This window comes from Panulirus ornatus, chromosome 3, assembly GCF_036320965.1.
Source record: "Panulirus ornatus isolate Po-2019 chromosome 3, ASM3632096v1, whole genome shotgun sequence".
Classification (NCBI taxonomy): domain Eukaryota; kingdom Metazoa; phylum Arthropoda; class Malacostraca; order Decapoda; family Palinuridae; genus Panulirus; species Panulirus ornatus.
Window position 1 is genome coordinate 16,504,065 of NC_092226.1, and position 17,848 is coordinate 16,521,912.

At 38.6% G+C, this 17,848-nt stretch overlaps 1 protein-coding gene across 4 annotated transcripts in view; it reads left to right on the forward strand.

The window, feature by feature from the left end:
* The first annotated feature begins 596 nt into the window (after nt 1-596).
* Nucleotides 597-17,848, forward strand: part of LOC139760788 (zinc finger HIT domain-containing protein 2) — a 79,854-nt gene continuing 62,602 nt past the window's right edge. For 3 of the 4 annotated variants that reach the window (XR_011715408.1, XM_071684391.1, XM_071684399.1), the window contains exons 1-5: nt 597-734; nt 3,380-3,506; nt 4,833-4,986; nt 10,810-11,045; nt 16,736-16,945. Coding sequence is in view for 3 of the 4 variants with exons in the window: in XM_071684391.1 (XP_071540492.1) it covers nt 697-734; nt 3,380-3,506; nt 4,833-4,986; nt 10,810-11,045; nt 16,736-16,945 (765 nt within the window). In the remaining variant the exon portion in view is untranslated. Of the gene's footprint in view, nt 735-875; nt 910-3,379; nt 3,507-4,832; nt 4,987-10,809; nt 11,046-16,735; nt 16,946-17,848 lie in introns of those variants that run through there. The other variant, XM_071684408.1, reaches the window with a different exon arrangement.

A 17,848-nucleotide genomic window follows, 5' to 3' on the forward strand; every position in this document is an offset into this window, starting at 1 on the left:
CCCCATTTTTTATCTTTAAGATGGAAAAATTGATACATACCCTAGTACTCTGCATTGAAAGTCAAGAAATCCACCTTTTAATGGTAACTTCATTGTTCGTAAATACTAAACATGATTATGACTAAAGTGGTGTGTAACACGCAGATCAATTATCCTCTTTGAAATAGAACTTGCAATGCAGTGAGTTTTTTGTATGATTTAGACCGTGTTCAATATTGTTCGATTGGTGATTACCAGTTTACGATGACGTCTTTAATAACCCTCGCAGTCGAAAGATCTAATGTTCAAGTAGGCAACCAATGGTAGCCGTATCAGAGAACTTTATTATTATTATTTTTCTTCCATTATACTCGATCGCAGTTTCCCGCGTCAGCGATGGAGCGCCAGGAAAACAGACGGAAGAATGGCCCGTCCACTGTAATTTAGAGTCTAGTTTTTGCAACCTTGAATGTTCATTGCTTGTGTGAGCTACTGGCTTGATTATAGCAGTAGATTTAATTGCATATATTATTTACATCTGCTGTAAAAGTCTACATCGATGTTGAGGCGTAAAATACTGTTCGTGCCCTTTTGGTTGTGCGTAGTTGCCTGAAGTGCTCGCCACCACAAGCGTGCGCTGGGACTGGTCCCACTGGCCTTGGTGGTCACAGCAGGTGTTCGCTAGCCTGACAACAGCAGAAGCTAAAATTGGGCGTAATGGCATCATCGATGAATATTGAGAGGAAATGTGATTTGTGAGTTAAATTTGAGTATAAGACACATGCAGAGGGATGATGAAGTACATTATATGCTGTTGTATCTTAATTGATGTATGTCATTAAGGAACAATTAATATTTAGTTTAGTTTGATACTGACGCCCATCATCAGGAGTAGCCTAGTGACTCCCATTACTGATAAGATAGATTGCGGTAAACTTATAGAAATTGAAATAGCGTGTAATGGTATATGAGTGATTCAGAAACACAGCACTAATTAATGCTGCACTGATTGATTTAGCTTTGCTATGGCAGTGTAGAGTTTTCGAGAATGAATTAAAGGTGGCTGAGTGTGTTAGTTTTATATCATATTTTGCGATATACAAATCGTTATTGTTAAGGATTATGAAGACCTAGGATAATTTGTTGATTAAAGTAGAAGATGGTGAAACTTGTGCAAAGAAATCAACATGACAGCCTTAACCTCCTCCGGCAGCCTAAAGTTATTAGTTGAAAAGTATCTGTCTTGAAATAAATCAATTCATGATAGGTTTTGTATTTTGAATATTTTTTTATTATAGCTGATGTTTGTTTTGAAATTCAGGATTTCTTAACTGTTGTCATTTGTAATTATGCAAGATGACCGAATTATGTCATAAATTGTGTTTGTTGTAGGACTTTGGATCTCTTTACTATTATCATGTGTTGCTTATGTGATGACTAAATGTGTCTGTAAGGTAATATCTGATGCAGATTATGGGACTTAGATTCACCTATTCATTTGCAGTTACCATATCGCACAGACATGTCAATCAAACTATACTGTCTCATCAAAACGGTTCTTCCAGGCTAGTCCTACCATCCTCTTACAAGAACCATATACCTACTTAAACCTTGTGTATTATTACTTTTTTTTCACAAGTACTTTTGCCATTTCGTGTCCTCTCAAATACTTATAAGTATCATGATGACAGAGTCTGTCAGATCAATGGCCCCTAGCCCCTGGCATCATGGGGTACTAAGAATCTCCGGGATTCTGCCTGATTTTGCTGCCTGTGAGAGGGAGGGCTTTGGCAGTAGCAGTGCCTACCCCTCCAATGACCTTTCCCTCTCTGTTACACCCTCCTCTTTCTATTCAATGACCTAACATTCGTGGTGTCTTTAGTAAACTATCCTCAGTTAAGTGCCACCTGTCTAGTACCTCTCCTAAGATCTTACTTCAGTCTGAGATAGATGTCTAATGATGTTCTCACTCATCCCTTTTTAATATATAACAATAACTTCCACTCACGATTCTGGTTCAAAGGTGGTGTTTATGCTTATTCCAACATCAGTACACCTGTTACATGCCTCGGTGGCCTTGAGTCTCCATGTTTTGGTATTGGCTCAAGGTCTGTCTCCCTACTTCCACACTTTGCCTCTGTTTCACCTTTTGCACTCCTAATTCTTCAAATTTTATATCCTTCGTGTATCTGAACTTTTGGCATGAGACTGTGACATCCTCTCACTGGCAAGGTTAGATCCTCTACCTCAGGGATTTCAACGTTCACCATAGGGAATGGTGGAGGGACTGAAACCCTCATGTTCTCCATTCTCAATGATTTGGAGCAAATTATATCTCACCCTACCCATATTCCTGACTGCTGTGACCACTTTCCAATATTCTTGCTTTGTTTTTCATCTTCAGTCCATCCTGCACTCAGTCTCACCCCCAGTTGGTTCGTCTGATCACACTCATAAATGTATCCATTCCAACAGCACATGCCTCTCCAGCAGCCCCTTCTAAGTGTAAACACTGGCACCTGAAGAAAGCTGACTGGAATGATTTATGTAACTTGTTTTCTGACTGTCCTCTTCCTCCAAGACAGCCTTATCATCCAGTCCATGATTCAACTGTTTCTGTTCTGAGGCCATTCAGGCAAGATATCAGGCATATTGGACTTGGAAAAATTCTCCTTCTTCCACCTCCCATTCAGCTTTTATCTGCCCATAATCACTGCAAGCACATTTTTTTTGTGAGGCTAAGTGTTTCTTTATTCAAAGGAAATGCAATAACCTCTCTTTGTCATCCACTGATAGGTCTTTCTGGTCTGTATATTCAAATTCGTTCATCCTAAATAGTAAGAATGACAGTGTTAAACCTTATCAGCTTATGAATGTGATCTATCCAGGGAATATTCTGAATAAACAGGTGTCAGTGTTACCTTATGGATGTAAATATTTTCCTATTTATTATTTACTCAAATTAACAATTCTTTATATTTATTCTCGGACACGATTGCTCACTATCCTCATGTCACCCACAGTACTACAGATTTTTGGTTTACTGAGGTTGGCAACCCTTCAGGCATTCAATATGAAACTTGAAGTCTCCCCAATGCCGGCTCTGTTATAAAAACCTCAAGAATTGGCACTGTCAGACTTAACGTCCAAAAGATGTATCATTCAGGAACCCCTTCATGCTCCACTCTCTCCTACTCTGTTGTACATAATAAGTCTGCTGGAATATAGACCCCAAAAATCTTGAATGTAAGCTTACACTCCAGGGAGCTCTTCCCTCCAGCAGATTGTATGTATGTGTCACAGAGACAGTAGAATATGATAGGCCCTGATACATTTTGTTTCATTGTAATTGGTCATACCAATAATGCACATGTGATTATGATAATTTTTTCTGTTTCAGCTGCACAAGCAAATCTCAGTACACATGTCCTCGCTGCAATGCTCTGTATTGTTCTTCAAAATGCTACAAACACCAAAGTCATGCTCAGTGTTCTGAGAGATTTTATCAGGATATGGTTGAACAGGAGGTAAGAACAATAATTGAATATTTCTTTCCAAGGTCTGATAATCTTGAAAGCCTTAAGAAGATTACTGTATTCCTAAGGGGTTAGTAACCTTTTAACCTGCCTCCTGTTGAGGTTCTGTTCAATGCCTATCAGGCCTTGCTTTTCAGTACTAACAGCTTGCTAGCTCAGCTCAGGTCCACCCACATTCAATCTGCAATAATGTCATCATTCTGCTGGCCATTGGTATCTTCCTGCATCATAATTTTGTAGTGTATGGATGTATGTGGATGCCCTATTCCAAGATTCTTTAGGAGAACTTTAAAAACTTATCTATAGAAACGGTACAGCAAGAGAACATTACACGTAAACATTTTTTATTAACTTGGTTTAAGGTGTTCAGATATTAGTGACTAGTATTTTGAAGGTACTGTATTATTAGATCAACTGTCAGTTATTTCAGAATTACCCCAATTGGGAGGGATATTGCACAAATCTGAATGGTCTCTTGCTACTGAGAAGGGAGGGCTGCACGGCCTGTGACCTGTCCTGCCCTAGTTGGCAAGGAGGGTAATATATTGGCACCACCATGCAGGCCTTCAGAACATGAACAAACAAGCACATGGATTAGTTGAGCAGCTCCATTCATAGGCTATGCACACCTCTTCACTCAGCAGTAAGAAAATATTCAGACTAGTGCAATATCCTTCCAAATCAAGGTACTTTTGAAATAATTGACAGTTGTTCCATTGATAAGTTCGAGATGATAAGGATCACTTTATATTAAAGCACTCATACCCCAGTTGAAATACATGTTCTCAGTGCCTTTAAACATAGTTAAGGTGTCATGTTTTCTTGTATCTTTGTAGAGATACTTTCTAGTGTTTTATGTAATATTCATTATATTGTTATTTAATGTATTGTGGTGTTAGCCACTGATGATGACATGATATGTCAAAACATTTGAAATTTACTAAATGCTATTCAGGATGACTGGTAATTATGTTTCTTCTTTAGATTTGATTTTTATGATTTCATATTCAGCTGTGCTGCAAAGGATATATGATTCTGCCAGTCTTATAAAAGTATGGACTTATTCAGTCTTTTTCATATCATTACTTACTTGAATTAGAACAGTGGCATATGTTTGACAAAATTTAGATTAACTGAAATGAGTGTTATATGTTATTGATTTTTGTTTAAATCAATACCAGCCCTATCAACTGTCCATATGTATTTTGTGAGTGAGTCTTTCTGTTTAGTTCTGTATATTTCTCAGCTTCTGTATGTTTTGTAAGTATGTGCGTAGTCATTCAAGCTTATTCTTCTTTTGGTATTGTTTTCCAACAGCTTCACAGTGGAAAAGTATCTGAAGAGTCGCACAAAAAAATGATGGAAATCCTCCAGCATTTGAAAACTGGAGACACAGTAATGGGTGATGAGGGTGAAACTCTTGATTCGGATGATGAGGAAGATGAGGAGGACCTGGCTGTCCGAATGGCAGGTACAGGTTTCTCATATTTATGTCACAGTCTCTGAATTATTTTGTTATTCAGATTACACATTCTCAGATCCCTCTTTACAGGTTGTCAGCTTTTACTGTACTATTCATTCATCACTGATAATTGATTGTTCCTTGTGCAATATCTTACTTTATAGTATGGTGGCTCATACAGATTTTTCTTCATTTTGCACATGGCATGAATGCCTTCATCGAATCGCTTCTTTCATATACACTTACTTGCTTGCTTCATCCTTCCACCTTAAACTCAGCCTTCCACAATTCCAACATACTCTGACCTCACTCACACATGATCTTCAAATCACTCTCTATTCTTAACACTTGTCCGTAACACTTGTAATGTTCCATCATTCATATTATCTTTCACTTCACAATACCATACTGATGTATTATTACTTCATTAATCACTTGAGCCACTTTCCAAACTTTCCAGCCGCCTCATAGAAATCCTTAGAATATTCTAAGAGCTTGCATTCTAAGTTTGCAGATTGCACCACTGCTGACAAACCTTCTCACAACTGAAGGCCAAGTTTCCTATTATCTGTTTTTCAAAACTATGTATATTTCCACATGTATTTCACCATCATCGCTAAAATAAGGGCGAACTCCCAAGAAAATATTATCTCAGAGGCTCCAAGCTATTGATTGTATTTTAATCTTTGTCAGTCCATAACAGTGAAGCATCTGACTTTATTTTTCCATGAAGTTATTCCTACCTTTTCTTCACATGTGTATGAGGATTATTAGAAAAATAATTGCTAAAACATCCACATAAGTATTTAAACTGTTGTATCCAATCCATTTTCTGCTCATCCAGTCATGCAGGATTTAAAATTCTTATTCCCCCGTCCCAAATATAATTGTTATGGCTTTATTTCCATTTAAGTTCATTTTTATTATATTCATTCTCCTTCAGAATAATTTTACCTTGTGTATAACTCTTTTCCAAGCACTGTCAATCATCCATAGACAGTTGCAGCTTCTCTCTTTTTCTACTTGCTAACAAAATGAATTCATGGAGTTTGTGCCAGTTTGTCACGATAAAAAGCTGGCTACCATTAGAAGTGAGAGTGTAGTTTCTTTGTACTTGATGGATGCCAAGTCAAATAGCTGAAATACCACAAATTAATGCAGTTTTAGCACATGCTATTTTCACAGTTTTTTAATTACTTTTTTGGGGGTATTAGTAGCAGTTGGATATTGCTATGGTGTGTTTTTAGTTTACCTTCACAGAATAGAGGAGGAACTATTCATCTGTTCTCTTACCCTTGTTATTCACATCTGTTTTATATCAGAAATAAGTTTTCAGCAACTATTTGATGTAAGGTCACATGACTTTATTTACAAATGCATGATTACTTAGCATCCCATCTAAAGTATGTGTCATAACTAACATTACATGCCTTAGAGGCAAATTTCATAATCAGTGATCACCATTGTTCTTTGATATAGATATGACATATGATAGGTTTGTCAGAGATGAAGGGGGGAAGTGGGAGGGGGATGTCAAGAGGGAGGTGGAAGGAGAAAGTAAAGGAAACTTTGTGGTATTAGGACTTGAACATTTGGGAGGATGAAAGGCATGCATGGGATGGAATGAATTAGGTCAGTGTGGTATAAAGGGGTATTGAAGTGCTTGGGTTGGTCTTTGGTCCATCTAGTTCTGTTGTTGTTGATGGGTCAGCCTCTTGCCTTTTCCTTATCTACAACTGTGCCCATTTGGGTTTTGTCATGCCTCCTTCACTCTTCCCCCTTTTTATTAACAATTCTACTTCTTCAGCAGATAATCAAATACACTTATGAAGATAACTCAGTGCTGCATTTCTCTGCTCCATTCCTTCTTTTCCAAGCTGCATCTTGTTCCAAAACATATTTCTCTGTAGACTCGGACTTAGGTGGTTATACTCAGACATAAAGGGATGACCAATTATGGTTACATCTGATTTGGAATCATCAAGCCAAGAGGTACTAAGATAGGTTGAAAAACTTGAAAAAGGTTGGAATTCATAGGAGTATTCATGAAGCTGATAGACCAGGGGAAGAGAGGGAAAAAAAGCAAAGAATATAGCCAGAGACAAATAATGGAAAATACCAATGAAGCAAGTGAACACCCCCACCAGTGCTGCCAAGAGGTCAGCAGTGTAAGACAGTGGTAATGGTAGACTGAAATCATTATATACAAATGCTGATGAAGTAGTAGTACATGGTAGAGTTTGAATTTGAGGATTATGTAAGGGAAAATGCACCTGATATTGTTGGAGTTGTGGAAACAGCTTTTGAAAGAGATGATATCTTGCCTTTTTTGGCCAGATTGGTACATGATAATAAGGGGGATAGAAAACAGAAAGGAGGAGGTTTATCTCTCTTGATAATAAATAAACCTTGAGTTTCAGAAAACAGTAGTAGATGGCCCATTCAGATATCATAATTGGAAGGATAATTCACTTCACAATTTATCCCTGGGGATAGGGGATTAAGAGTACTTCCCACGTATTCCCTGCGTGTCGTAGAAGGCGACTAAAAGGGGAGGGAGCGGGGGGCTGGAAATCCTCCCCTCTCGTTTTTTTTTTTTTTTTTAATTTTCCAAAAGAAGGAACAGAGAATTGGGCCAGGTGAGGGTATTCCCTCAAAGGCCCAGTCCTCTGTTCTTAACGCTACCTCGCTAATGCGGGAAATGGCGAATAGTTTGAAAAAAAAAAAAAAAAAAATTGTTGGAAAGAAGTGCATATTTGTTTTGATGGTATGTGATCCTCCAAAGAATTTTGATGATCCAGGACAGATATACAGTGACTAATGGAGGAACATTCAGGATAGTACATGAAACAGTAAATCCTGCTCTTCTCAGAGAAGGTGAAATATTGATAATGGGGGATTTCAGTTTGGTGATGGAACCATGGAGATGAGTTCCTAGAGTGTGTACCAAAAATTTTCCTATACCATCATATACACAAGAATGAGAGGGATTGATTCACCCTTGTTACTTAATCATATCTTTTCACTGACTAGCATAGACATTAAAGATATGAGATGTGGTGGCTAGTGACAAGCCTATTTGTGGATATTGTTTTGCTTGCTGAGAGTGAAATTGAGTTGTATCAGGTTGTAAGTTTGATTTATGATTTGTGTGAGCAAAGACAATTGAAGGTAAATTCAGTTAAAAATAGATTAAAGTTGTTTGAAAGGAAACAATGAAAGTGTATTATTTTGCAAAGCCCCATGGAATGAGAGAGGAAAGTGTACTAAACTGTGTTATAGATATGGAGGAGGAGGAGGAGGGTGGGGGGGAGGAAGACTGGGAGATATGACAGAATTTAAGTCTTTGGTAGCTTTCTTCTGGAGATTTGGTGATATGAAAGGAGAGATAAGGGAGAGAAAAGTAAAGAGTAGAAGAGTCATTAGGTCCCACAATAGAATGATAAGGGTAGAGGTGTGAGTATGGATGTGATGAAAGGATTAAGGGACAACATTGTCCTTCCAACACAGACCTATGCAGCCAAAACATGGGTATGGGATGAGTCACAGAGGTCAAGAATTCATGCTGTGGAAGTTAATTATTTGAGAGGAGCATGTGGTATGACAAGATGGAATGAAGAAAGTATGAGGGGGGGAATATGAGAGATTTGGTATAGCATGGAATGCAAAGGGAATGAATTGTGGTGCAGTAGAGTGGGTGAATGTAATACTTTGAGGAGGTATAGGCATGTGGAAAGAATGCAAGAGTGGAGCTTATAAGGAGAGTGTATAATAGTATGATTAAAGGAGTTGTTATGAGAGGATGATCACCTGTGGCATGGGGAATTAGATTAGAAGAATATTGGAATGCGAGAAAAATGGGAAGAATGTGTGGAATGGTGTATGTAAGGGAGTTATGTAAGGACAGGTATAAGTAGAAGCTCTTTAGCCATGGCCACCCCTTTGATGGGAGTTTCCTTAGGGAATGGGTATTGGAGACATAGATAGATAGAGAGATATATGATATACCACTTGAAAAAAGTGATCATGTGATGCTTAAGTTTGATTATGTGGTAAATTAGGAAGTTAAAAGAGCAGAGATGAGACAGGACTTGAGGAGGAGATATTACTGTGTAAACTACACAGAACTTAGTAATTTCTGTGGTAATGTAGATTGGGATATGGAGTTCACCACCTTTTCTTCAATCACCACTCCCATACATTTTACCAGGTAATCAGATTTTCATATACCTGTGTAGTGCGAATGTTTCCTTGTGTTTCCCATTGCCTCTATACAGTGGCATTATATAGCCATTTTTCCAATCCTCAGGCACCTGAAGCAATTCAGCCATACTTACATTAGAAATCGTAACAAACCAATCAGCAACATTCTCAACCATTTACTCAAGAAATTCAACTGCAGTCCAGTTCACTCGAGCCACTTTTTTACTCCCCATTGTATGCAGGCTTTCACTAACTTTTTTCTTCTTACCAAACCACTTGCTCTGACTTGCTTCACATACCTAAACATTCAATACAACATACATATGTCATCGACACTCCTCCTGAGTACTTGCTCCAATTCCTCTCTTCCTCTTCTTTACCTGTTACCCCTCCCCACCTTCTTTCTTCACTGATGCTTCCATTTGCTGTTTTATGTTCCTCACACTAATTGCATCCCTTCACAGCATCTTATTCTCCTTAAAGTCTGCCAGTGCTTTCTCATCCCAACTCTTATATTCCCTTTTTCATCTCCTTCACCTTTTTCTTGACCACCTTCCACTTCCTCTTTTACATCTCCCAGTCACTTGCACTTTTTTCTTACAGTTAACATCCATACACTTTCCCTTTTCTCTCTCACTAATGATTTAACTTTCTCATCCCACCACTCGCTATCCCTTTCTCACTTCCCACATCCCTCCTTCCACATGTCATATGTTTCTCTCGCACATTTAGATATTGTTTCCCATAAATATTCTCCTGACCCACTCCATTAGTTTCATTTACTCTCAATTTTTCCCATTCTTCACCTATTCACTCCTGGCATCTTCTAACACATTCCTCTTTCTCAAGTTTACCATCCTCCTCCTCTCCCCATCCATATTATTTCCTCTTTTTCTAAAGCCTCTACAAATTTTTCACCCTCACATCCATCAAGAAGGGATAAGACTTTCCACCAGTTATCTCAGTCAGCTCATTTACATGCAAAAGTCTCTCATTAGCACACTTAGCAATTAGTGCATAATCCAGTAATACCTACTTACCATTTACCCCACTCACCCATATATACTTATGCATGTCCCTTTTCTTAAACCAGGTATTCCCAGTTATTAGTTCATTTTCATCACAAGCTGTTTACCATTTTCTTTCACAGTATGTATCCTTTACCCTTCTGAGTGTACCCTCAAACTGCCACATTACTCATTCTTACATTCAATCACCTATCACAGCTTCTTGATCCCTTGCCTCAAAATTGTTGATAGACTCACTTGGCTCATCCTAAAGCACTCACCTCTCTTCCTCACCTCTCTCATTACTGTTTATAAGCACAGACATTCGCTCACCTCTTGTAATCCTCTTTCTTCTTTCACCCATATCAGTTTGGGGCTCACTTCACACATTCTGACAACTCCTTTAGTGGGACATAGTCTCATTTGTTAATTTGATTATTATTGTGATGTATAATGGTATAATGTATGCCTGCTTAACTGCAATGTAATCCCTGAAGTGGATTGATAAAGTACCTATCTATCTGTTTATCTGTCTGTCTTTCTATGTATTTATCCATCTGTCCATTTATATGTTTATCTGTGTGTTTGTTGAAGCATAATATAATTCATGAGTATATTTCAGATGTTGATCTAAATGATAGTGAAACAGTATGGAAGAAACTCACTGAAGAGGAACGGCAAGAATTTCGTGAGCTTGTTAATAAAGGAGGTTTTGAGCATTTGATTCCTCCATGGAATCCTTGGTGGGAACAACAAGTGCCAAGAGTTCAAGAGATCAAGCCAGGTGGCGAGTGTATGCCAGGGTATGATGCTGGCTGTCCAGAGATAATTGAGGTTTCCCCTTTTAGTGAAATGATGGTAAGGCTACTGTTTTGTGAAAGATGGTGAAAACATGTTCAGGTTTTACTTTTTCATGTCACTTTACTGTTGTTTTATGTCAGCTACCATTTAGCTACTTACCTGTCACTTTATCACTTCAGTATTTAGAAGTTAAATGAATGATCCACACTTGTTAATACCTGCACCTCATGAATTGGTCGCATACTGCTAATCAATCATAGGTAACACAGACGAGTAGATAGAAGTAGTGAACATGATTTTCATAAGCTTTGAATGATATTTGTTAGTATAAAGCAGTTAGGTTATGCCCCAGATTGTGCTTAGACAGCACAGAACTGATGAGAGATCAGTTTCCAGTGGGGAAGGTTTAGTATTAACCCTTTGGTGAGGCAACTGTAATAATTTTCCTCCCTAACTGGAGGCAAAGTTTCAACATAAGAATTCATATTTTTTAAAAGTTTGTTCTTATTATTAACTTGATTGCACTTTTATAATGAAAGTGATATACAACTCAAGCTGTTGAGTAATTTTTTTTATGATTGCTATGCACATTTTAACTTTCAGTACTCCAGAGTGATATGTACACAAGCCAGGCAACTCCTTCTGATGGATATTTATGTATCATTTTGTACCTGTATTTCAAGACTGTGTTCTGAGCCTAGGTGGAGTCTAAGGTGGGACTGTACAAAAATTTCTCCCACTGTAATTCATCCTCCAGAAATACTCATGACATCACACTTTTTTTTAGTTTTCTAGGAAGGAAACTGAGCAGCTTTTAGCTAGATATGGAGGACCAGGCAGATGTTCCTGAAGTACTTGATGATAATGATGAATTTTTGATTGTATGGAAAGTGATGTTATGGACATAAGTGCCTCTAGCATTGAAAGTTGACCATCATATGGCTGGAGGTGTTTCTAGCAAAAGCAGAGGCAGCATTGCTAGCACATGCTTAACCGTGACAACATCACTGGTACAGCAAGTAATTTACAGACTTTTATGATTTTGCTATTGTGAAAAAACTATCACTGAATCGCATTGATTATAGCAAGAAAAGACTTGCAAAATAAGATAGAACATGAAAATTAGTAATCAGTTTTTGGTGTAATTGAAATACATAATGAAACAGACAATGGCAACTCACTTGACACCCTGGCCTTATTTCTGCTCTTTTTAGTGCTTTGTGCTGAAACATCTATGAAATGTCTATACATTATTGGAGAGAAACTAGTTATTGAAATATATTTCCGAAATAATTTTTTCAGTTAGTAAACATCTTTGAAATTATATGGTTAAATGACTTAAAAAGCATGAAATTTGAGGGTGGCAAGGAAAATTTACATAACAGTTAAGGGATTAACTTATACCTTACCGTTTCTAGGTGTATGAGGTACTTCGTAAGCATTTCCTGGCATACCAAGCAAGTTGTTTTGTATTTTTCTCCTTTTCTTGCATACTTCTTTGCTGTTTCCTTTGTTAGCAGTGTAGTGCCAGGAACAGAGGAAGAATTGGCCTCATTTGCTTATATCCATTTTCCAGCTGTCATATTTAATGACCACAGTCTCCTATCCACAAACAGGCTCCTCAGACTTTTCTATGGTTTCACCTGTTTGCTTCATATGCCCTGGTTCAGTTCATTTGCAGAGCACATCATCCCCTGCATACCACATTGCTTCATTTCACTCTGTCCCATTCTCACCTTTCATTATCATGCATGGTCACTCCATCCATCCATCTCTAGTTTGGTCACCCCCTTCTCCTTAGCTACTCCACTTTTGACATTTATTTCTTCATTGTCAACTTTTCCTCACTCATTCTCTCCATATGTCCAAACTATTTCAGCATACCTGCTCTAGCTCTCTCAGCCATACTCTTCTTATTTCCAAACCTTTTTCTATCCCAGTGATTGCTTGATGAACCCTCCTCCTACATGTTATCAGACTTCTCATTTCTTATATGTCCACCCTCTTCTGTACATTGTCATCTATAGCCCATGCCCCACATCCATATAACATTGTTGGGACCACTATACCTTCAAACATACCCATTCTGCCCTCCCAGATAACAACCTCCCTTTCCACACATTCATCAGTGCTCCCAAAACCTTCACCCCCCTCACCCACTCTATGACTCACCTTCATTTCCTTGGTTCCATTCACAGCCATGTCCAATCCCAGATATATAAAACAATACTTCCAGATATATAAAACAATACTTACTCCTCAGGTAACCTGTTTGCCGAATGTAATAACCTTGCTTTCATTTACATTTCTCCTTGCACATTCCGTTCTAAATTCAGACACCAACTTCTATAATATCCTGCTTGAAGCTGCCACTAGTGCGGTGTAGCTTTGTAAAATGTAGATATGTAAAATATATGGAAATATGTGTAAATATTGCATTATTGCCTGACAGCTAGAGACTGAGTGTGAACAAATGGGGCCTTTGTTGTCTTTTCCAGCGCTACCTTGCACACATGAGGGGGGAGGGGGATGTTATTCCATGTGTGGCGAGGTGGCGATGGGAATGAATAAAGGCAGACAGTGTGAATTGTGTGCACGTGTATGTATGTATATGTCTGTGTGTGTATATGTATGTGTACATTGAGATGTATGGGTATGTATATTTGCGTGTGGGGACGTGTATGTATATACATGTGTATTTGGGTGGGTTGGGCCATTTCTTTCGTCTGTTTCCTTGCGCTACCTCGCAAACGCGGGAGACAACAACAAAGCAAAATATAGTATATATATATATATATATATATATATATATATATATATATATAATATATATATATATATATATATATATATATATATATATATATATATATATATATATATATATATATACTATGTTTTACGTGGGAAGTATTCTAGGAGAGAAAGAATACTTCCCACGTATTCCCTGCGTGTTGTAGAAGGCGACTAAAAGGGAAGGGAGCAGGAGGCTGGAAATCTTCCCCTCATTTTTTTTTTTAATTTTCCAAAGGAAGGAACAGAGAAGGGGGCCGGGTGAGGATGTTTCCTCAGAGGCCCAGTCCTCTGTTCTAAACGCTACCTTGCTGAGGCGGGAAATGGCGAATGTTATGAAAAAAAAAATATATATATATATATATATATATATATATATATATATATATATATATGTATATATATATATATATATATATATATATATATATTTTTTTTTTTTTTTTTTTTTTTTTTTTTTTTATACTTTGTCGCTGTCTCCCGCGTTTGCGAGGTAGCGCAAGGAAACAGACGAAAGAAATGCCCCCCCCCCCCCCATACACATGTACATACACACGTCCACACACGCAAATATACATACCTACACAGCTTTCCATGGTTTACCCCAGACGCTTCACATGCCTTGCTTCAATCCACTGACAGCACGTCAACCCCTGTATACCACATGACTCCAATTCACTCTATTTCTTGCCCTCCTTTCACCCTCCTGCATGTTCAGGCCCCGATCACACAAAATCTTTTTCACTCCATCTTTCCACCTCCAATTTGGTCTCCCTCTTCTCCTCGTTCCCTCCACCTCCGACACATATATCCTCTTGGTCAATCTCTCCTCACTCATTCTCTCCATGTGCCCAAACCATTTCAAAACACCCTCTTCTGCTCTCTCAACCACGCTCTTTTTATTTCCACACATCTCTCTTACCCTTACGTTACTTACTCGATCAAACCACCTCACACCACACATTGTCCTCAAACATCTCATTTCCAGCACATCCATCCTCCTGCGCACATCTCTATCCATAGCCCACGCCTCGCAACCATACAACATTGTTGGAACCACTATTCCCTCAAACATACCCATTTTTGCTTTCCGAGATAATGTTCTCGACTTCCACACATTTTTCAAGGCTCCCAAAATTTTCGCCCCCTCCCCCACCCTATGATCCACTTCCGCTTCCATGGTTCCATCCGCTGACAGATCCACTCCCAGATATCTAAAACACTTCACTTCCTCCAGTTTTTCTCCATTCAAACTCACCTCCCAATTGACTTGACCCTCACCCCTACTGTACCTAATAACCTTGCTCTTATTCACATTTACTCTCAACTTTCTTCTTCCACACACTTTACCAAACTCAGTCACCAGCTTCTGCAGTTTCTCACATGAATCAGCCACCAGCGCTGTATCATCAGCGAACAACAACTGACTCACTTCCCAAGCTCTCTCATCCCCAACAGACTTCATACTTGCCCCTCTTTCCAGGACTCTTGCATTTACCTCCCTTACAACCCCATCCATAAACAAATTAAACAACCATGGAGACATCACACACCCCTGCCGCAAACCTACATTCACTGAGAACCAATCACTTTCCTCTCTTCCTACACGTACACATGCCTTACATCCTCGATAAAAACTTTTCACTGCTTCTAACAACTTGCCTCCCACACCATATATTCTTAATACCTTCCACAGAGCATCCCTATCAACTCTATCATATGCCTTCTCCAGATCCATAAATGCTACATACAAATCCATTTGCTTTTCTAAGTATTTCTCACATACATTCTTCAAATATATATAAATATATATATATATATATATTCTTTTTTCTTTTCTTTCAAACTATTCGCCATTTCCCGCATTAGCGAGGTAGCGTTAAGAACAGAGGACTGGGCCTTTGAGGGAATACCCTCACCTGGCCCAATTCTCTGTTCCTTCTTTTGGAAAATTAAAAAAAAAACGAGAGGGGAGGATTTCCAGCCCCCCGCTCCCTCCCCTTTTAGTCGCCTTCTACGACACGCAGGGAATACGTGGGAAGTATTCTTAATCCCCTATCCCCAGGGATAATATATATATATATATATATATATATATATATATATATATATATATATATATATATATATATATATGTGTGTGTGTGTAAATAGTAACCATAAGTAGTAATATGTCATATGATTAATGTGGGTCACTAGGCTAACATCCTTCCCTGTGTACCAATCCCCACTACTCTTCCACCACTGCCTCTGTTAGGGAATTATGTAATGTAGTATCTTTAGGCCTGTCATATGCTTTGTTAGCTAACTTTTTTCCTCATATCCTTTACATTTACATAAATAGTGATGAAAGTTACAATATAATTTGTATCAGAGGCTACCACTACTCTTCCTCCACCCCTTCCTTGCTTTCCCTGTAATCCATTGCCAGTTAACTTCAGTCGCCATATCAGTTATGCTGTCTCCCTATTTTGTACATATCCTCTACAGTGACATAATTTCATTTCATACTGGACAATAGAAAATATGAAGATCTGATCCAAATTGTTACATGCAATGTGCAAGTCAGCTGGCATTAAAGAGTTAATTTGATCATTAATTCCTTTGGTCAGCTAGCCTAGGTCTTCACTCAAACATCCTCTCTTCATCTTTTTAGGATCCTACCTCTCTTAAGAGGAGTATTATATTCCTAAAGTTCCTTCACATCTTTTTAACTGTGTTCATGTCTTAGAACTTCATCCAGTTTACTTTACCAGTGCTGTGGTGCTAATTGTCATAGTCTGCTGATCATAGTTGAGCCATGTCTGTACCTCAATATATTTACTTCTACAAAGACAGGTGTTACCATATAGATTAGTCTGTTATTACTATCTTGAACATCCAGGAAATACATGAGGTATACTGTTTGAAATAGTTGAACAAATGTATTTCATATTGTGTTGGTTCTTCCACAGAAATCATCTCCTTCACCATGCATACCATTCAACATCCTCAATGTCATAGCTGCATATGCATGGACAGTACGGCTTTTCAATGGAGATCACCAGGAAAACAGCTTGGATGCTACTGAGGCCATTCTTGTACTTTCAACAGTATTAGCTTCTAATGCAAACTTTGAAGAAGCGGCAGTTGCAGTTGATAGTCCAAAAATGGAAGCACAGAATGTGAGTAAATACCCTCTCTGAGTTGATATTCAACCCTGAAATGACAGGCAGTATCATATCACAGTTTCACAAGGAACTGACATTTAATCATGAAATGACAGCTAGTGTCACATGACAATTTTACAAGGAACTGAGGCCATAGTCCTATAACAGTCCAACTTTTCTTGTTTCTCTTCAAATATTCAGCTTATATCATTCAGCTCTCCTCAGTGCCAATACAATCACCATTTTAACCTCATTCACTCAAGTCCTATTTTTTTTTTTTTTTTTTTTTCCCCCGCTGTCTCCCGCGTTTGCGAGGTAGCGCAAGGAAACAGACGAAAGACGTGGCCCAACCCAACCCCATACACATGCCTTGATTCAATCCACTGACAGCACGTCAACCCCGGTATACCACATCGCTCCAATTCACTCTATTCTTTGCCCTCCTTTCACCCTCCTGCATGTTCAGGCCCCGATCACACAAAATCTTTTTCACTCCATCTTTCCACCTCCAATTTGGTCTCCCTCTTCTCCTCGTTCCCTCCACCTCCGACACATATATCCTCTTGGTCAATCTTTCCTCACTCATTCTCTCCATGTGACCAAACCATTTCAAAACACCCTCTTCTGCTCTCTCAACCACGCTCTTTTTATTTCCACACATCTCTCTTACCCTTACGTTACTTACTCGATCAAACCACCTCACACCACACATTGTCCTCAAACATCTCATTTCCAGCACATCCATCCTCCTGCGCACAACTCTATCCATAGTCCACGCCTCGCAACCATACAACATTGTTGGAACCACTATTCCTTCAAACATACCCATTTTTGCTTTCCGAGATAATGTTCTCGACTTCCACACATTCTTCAAGGCTCCTAGAATTTTCGCCCCTCCCCCACCCTATGATCCACTTC